We start from the raw sequence: 6,000 nt of genomic DNA, 5'->3' as shown, positions 1-6,000 counted from the left end.
TGTACTGCTCAAAACTGAACTAATAACTGATCAAACGTCGCATTTTCGACCGTAACAACTTGTTATTGACTACTAGTTACTATCTATTTCGTTTGACGATTGCCTGATTAAATGGAAATTTAGTCACGGCCAAAACTAATTATCTCGTACAACACTTCATTTTGAATTAATCCAACACACTTTTCCTTCTTTTAAGCAGTGAGGCAACTTAATCTTTATAATATTATTAACCAGTAGGGTGTAGTCATCACTAATGGACGCTATACACTTATGGACAGCGAGCAAAAATGTCAAGTTCTTACCTAAAACAGATTTTGAAAAATCACAAAATCATTAATCACATCATAAACACTGATAATTTTATGTTTTTTCGAAGTCTGTTTTAAATACGAACTTAAGATTTTTAGGGTAAAGTGGTACAAGTTGGACAGTGGCACAAGTTGGACAATGGTACAAGTTGGACAGGGCTTTTTGTCTTGATAAATTTAGTACTTCATTTTTAGTTGTATATTTTTAATTCTTTAGTTTTATAATTTGGTTCCTTGTGCTTAAAAACAAATTTTGTACTGTATTTATCAAGAAAAAAGCCATGTCCAACTTGTAACGGCGAATTGTCCAACTTGTAACATTAATTCCAAATTATATCACTTTACCCTACACGCTGTCCATAAGTGATGACTTCACCCTAACCAGTCAAAATTTATCAAGTTACGGTCGTGAATTTGTGCTTAGTATAGTTTAGAATTTTATTAACCAAATTTGCTATTTAATAATTGACCGTTTTCAGCTTCGTTTCGTAGCCTCAGTAAAGTACATTAATGAATTAAACTTTTTATTAGTTTAAAGAGAGTTGTTAAACAGTGTTGAATATTTCCCTATAATCACTTTAAACGTTAAATGTATTTTAAAACACATCCTGTAAATTAAGACATCCCTCCAATTTCCTGGTGGATGAATCTTTGTATTGAAAAATTAAGAGAGGAAATTGCTAAGCTGTGATGAAGAGATAAAGCAAAATATTGCTCAAATTTATGAAATTTGTGATATGGGTTTGGTGAAAAGTTGTAGGTACTTTAATGCAAACGGTCGCACATTTGGAGGAAGCAATAATTTTAGCAACATATTTTCAGGGTGTCAGGATGTGGTGTACATACTCAAAATGCAATATATTCAATGATATGTTATCACAGCATAATGGAGGAAGATGAGAGGATGAATAAATCACATGAAATGATGATATTGGTGCAAAATATGTACTTTGCTTGGACTGGATGATGTGTGACATCATTCTCATTGATATTCCTCATCATATTTCTGAGAAATATTCGCCCTTTTCCGTGTGTTGTGAGAAGAGCTAGCTAGTCATAAGGCCCGAATTTATCATTTTTCGTGGCACTGAGAATGAAACACCATGACACACCTTATCATGGGGTCTGTTCAATAATAATGGAATAGATTCACGATGAAGTTACGATGGAGTGGGAGAAGTTACAAGTGTTTATCGAGCTTTAGATACGTTATCAGCTATTTGGGTTACAGATAAGGACAGTTTTGTACCCAAGACAGGTGAAAATCTATAGCAAAATTCCTCAGTTTTAGACAACGCCCTGACCGAGTCAGGTGGAAAATGAAGTGATTGTCTCAGTGTTGAATAAAATAAGAAGAAAAAAAGTGAGATAAGGGAAAAAGGGAAAAAAGTAGTTTCCTAGCAAAAGTCTCTGAGTTTTGGTGTAAATAATTTATAGACTTTACAGTGGAGGACATGAGGCTGAAAATCCTCCTAGTGACTTTATGTTGTCTCACCTTGTTGTCCTCATGCAGTGTATTAGGACAGAGTGAACATGAGGACGACGTAGAAGAGGTGGAGACTATTGATAAGGACATTCTCGAAAGTCCCCCTGAACCTCTCGAGACAACCTCACAGCAGGATGAGTTGATCGATGAGGATGAAACGGACGATGATGATGACTATGACACAGCATCGGACCAACCCGAACCAGCACAGGATGACTTTGAGGATCCCATGCCAGTGGACACCATCGTCAATGAGGATACAGTGAATGTGGACAAAATTCGTCCACGGACCAGTAAATCCGGAAATTACTACCTCTACGACGATTACCTGTCCAGCAACCTGGACATGGATGACTCAAATTACAATTGGGGTATGTTCGATAGATATAGATAGTCAATTTATTCAAAGTATAACCACGAAACCCATATCCCAATTTTTTTTTTCCTGGCGTGGAACAAAATTTCCTATAATTTCCATCATTAATCACACACCACAATTTTTACTGCGCAAGTGTCAATTTCGCAACATAGCATGATAAGATAAGCGCTACACTTTTCTGTAGTGAACATTCAGAGTTGCTCGCTGTAATTTTCTCTTTTTTTTCGTCTTCGGGCACCCATAAAATATTTATTTTTTTTACACAATTCACACATACAGCGTCAGAGATTTTATGACCAAAAAAATTGGGTAAAAATTGCTGCAATCTTTCATTCCTCTCTATAGTTCTACACGTCTCTAAAGTATGATTAAGTCTTTAAGGACTAATGAGTCATACATTGATCAGAAATTATTAATTTATTTTATACAAAAAAAGATGTTGGGTAGATTAGTAATTTAAAGAAACATAGCGAGGTCGTATATTCCTTACCAGCTTTAGAACCTACTAAAATTGTTCAACGGGTTCAAAGTCTAGAAACCAGGAAAGTTTTTGGCGGGAAAATATTTAGAAAGCCGCGTGCATTTCTCAGATTTATTGTTTTACGAAAAAGTGCTGCATGGTAAAAAAGGTTTCCTAAAGAATTAACGTATAAAAAAACGGTAATTTTTCAAAGTTTAGCCTTTCATCAGGGACCTTAGGGACAGATATAATGGGGCTGTGTTATGCATAGGGTGAAAGGAACGTCTATTGAGACTTTAAGAAATCGTGTCAGCACCTATTGACACCCTACTCTGTACCATTTGGGATACGAAATTTGAACATCTCTGTTTATAGTAAAAGGTATATTACAGAAAAGAATGTTATATTACTTATATTTTACTAGATACATTAAATAATTTTCAACATTTTGACAGAAGTGTCAATAGGGGTTCCCTGTCGAACAGACGTTCTTTCGACCCTATAATCTTTAATACTTACTACAGACAATAAAATTGGGAATAAATATCTTTAATATATTTCATATAATGAAAAAATAGTCGTTAAAAAAATGTTAAATCGCTGAAAAGTATGCCCTACACATTAGAAAACATTATAGGGCAAGTGTGCCAAATTTCGGCATAGTTGCATGCAAGCGCCAAAGTTTGAAGTTTGAAATATAATATTAATATAAATCGATTTTTTTGTTACTTCTCTTTAAGATGCGTTGTTTAGAACTTTCAAGATAATTTATCGTCTTTGTTTTCTCTAAAACTTCTTCTTAACTCATTTTAAAATGATCAAAAATGTAGGCATAGCTTTGGTGGCCTATTTCGGCCACCTTCATTCTCATAGTTCTTTGCACTTCTGGATTTCTTTGAATTTTTCTCATATCATCTTGTTCGTCGAAGCGACATTTTTTGTTACTTTTTTGCATTGTATAACCTCGAGAGTATGTAAAAACTAAAAATTCATAGAAATTTGAGAAAGAAAAAAGTGTCCGAAATTGCAAACTTGCCGAAATTTTGTACACCTACCCTACAAGGAAAATTGTTAGTTTGCTAAAAATGTGTAATATTAATTTTGTGTTATTTTAAAGTGTATAATTTGGAATGAATGCCTCGTTGTGAATTCAGTAGATTACCAGGTGCCTGGGAAATAAAGTGGGATCACGGGAAATTTTTCGAGATCAGTCCGGAAACTGGAAAATTTTTGGGAATCTTGGGGAAAAAAAGAAAAGAGAAAAAAGATGATGTGTAAAAGGCATTGGAAGAGTTTAGGAAGGGCAAATTGCTACGGGAATCTGCGCGTAAATTTGAGATGCTACTCTTCAGGTCTTCAGGACAAATTACAAGGAAGATCTAAGGGCTTGTGGGTCATATAAATGTATTAAACTACATATTAAACTCGTTCCGTTTGACGATTTGTAATTTTCTATCCGTTGCGTCACAAAAGGTGGTCAGAAAAAAGGTTGCCGGTATTTCACACAAAGTGGCCGGAATACTACCCAAAAGCTATGTCCATATTTTTATTAATATTTCAATATTTTAGGAAGTGATTTAAAGAAAACAAAGATGATAAACTAGTCTTCAAGGTTCCACACAACCCTCCCGAAAAGGACGTAACAAAAAATATCAATATGAATTAAAAATATTGCATTTCAAACTTAGGACTTCGTTGCTTATATGCAACTATGCCGAAATTTGGCACACTTACCCTACTCTAAAAAAAATAAAAAGTTTGTCAAAAGGATGTCCTTCCATACAGAATATGGAAAGGTTTTGTCAAATCGGCAGCCATTTCGATCTCGTTAAAAGTTTTCCAAAAGGATATTTTTCACCGTAAAATGTGAGAAAAAGTTTTGTCAAATTTGTAAACAACATCCTTTTGACAAAATTTTAACAAGATCCATTTGTTCACTCAACAAAACTTTTTTTGCGGAACAAAAACACTTGGTTATCCATTTATTTTCACAATTTGAGTTTAGATAAAATTTGTAGGTGTTAAATAAATGTGTAGCATTTACACGAAAAATTACAAACCTAATTTACAATTGAATTTCTCCTGCAAATGTAATTACAAAGAGAAATACCAAAATTATTCAAAAAAAGCTTTGAAGGCCACTTAAATTCTCCGTAAAGGTTTTGGATAGAAACCATAAAAAATTTTAGGCTGTAAAAGTTTTTAATATGCTCATCGAAATTAGAAATTTTAAAATTAATAAATGATGAAAAGAAACAATTTTAGTTCTCTTTTATTAATTGCAAAACTAACGAATTTTATTTTTTAAAGACTTAACTCTTTCGGAAAACATTTTAAAACGATTTACTTAACAAGTATTTCCGATTTCAGATATTTACTTAATATAAAAGTGTACTCTATAAAATTGCTTAACATTATTGCTAATGTAAAAATTTGTTGGACAATTCATTTTTAAAATCTCTTCCCGTCCTTAAAGGGTGAAGGTCCGTGCTTCGGAAAAATTATGATTAATTTTCCTTCTGATGAATTTTCATTACGGTATTTCTGGATGATGCCATATCTATATATGGCATGAGGTGTATTTATTTGCGAAATGAACTTGTTATCTCCTCAATGATAGCATATCAATAATTTCAACTTTTCTTGGAAATCACATTTATCATCGCGATTACTAATTTCCCACTCGTTTTAAGCGTACCTTGAGTAGGGTAAATATATCTTTCGTAAATTCTATTGAAAATGAATCAAGCTAAAATAATTCTTTTGAATTACAAAATCTTGCACAATGATCAAAAAGTGAGAATTGAATTTTTCATTAAACTTAATAACTTCTTTTTCAGTACGATACGCCCTGTTATTTGAATTTCAAATATTACCCATATTTTATTTAACAATTTATCACGTAAAATAATACTGTCCCAACGCGTTTTGATTCGCTAAATTTTTGAAAGCTCTGAATGCTTTCAAGCTGTACCCAATGAAAAAAATAATGTGACTAAAATATTTCATGATTATAAATATTTAATTTCTTAAGGATAATGTACAGAAATTTGTTATAAAACTTCCATGTTACAAACCTTTAATATTTACTCTACATAGAATTTGCAAATATTCCGAGTTGACTCACATTCTGATTCTCACCTGTTTGCTGCAAGGTTAATCCTTATCTATTTTCCCCCTTTACAATTATTACGTTAAGGGATTAATCGAAGAAACATTGTGAAATTCTGTGACTATCATTAATACAACAAGCTATACTTTGAAAAATATTCTACAAATCAAAAAGAAAATATCAGGCACGAGTTATATTTATTTAGTACAGAACTGTACTAATACGAATTTCAGCATTGTGCTGTTATTTTTATGT

At 32.6% G+C, this 6,000-nt stretch overlaps 1 protein-coding gene across 2 annotated transcripts in view; it reads left to right on the top strand.

Annotated features, from left to right (window-relative positions):
* The first annotated feature begins 1,538 nt into the window (after positions 1-1,538).
* Positions 1,539-6,000, top strand: part of LOC129809999 (protein mesh) — a 37,169-nt gene continuing 32,707 nt past the window's right edge. Inside the window, exon 1 of one of the 2 annotated variants that reach the window (XM_055860180.1) lies at positions 1,539-2,165. In XM_055860180.1, coding sequence (XP_055716155.1) covers positions 1,763-2,165 — 403 coding nt within the window. In that variant the 5' untranslated portion in view covers positions 1,539-1,762. The remainder of the gene's footprint in view (positions 2,166-6,000) is intronic. The other variant, XM_055860179.1, reaches the window with a different exon arrangement.

Source organism: Phlebotomus papatasi, chromosome 1, assembly GCF_024763615.1.
Source record: "Phlebotomus papatasi isolate M1 chromosome 1, Ppap_2.1, whole genome shotgun sequence".
NCBI lineage: Eukaryota > Metazoa > Arthropoda > Insecta > Diptera > Psychodidae > Phlebotomus > Phlebotomus papatasi.
Note: the sequence above shows the minus strand (reverse complement) of the source record. Positions and strands in the feature narration are given on the sequence as shown.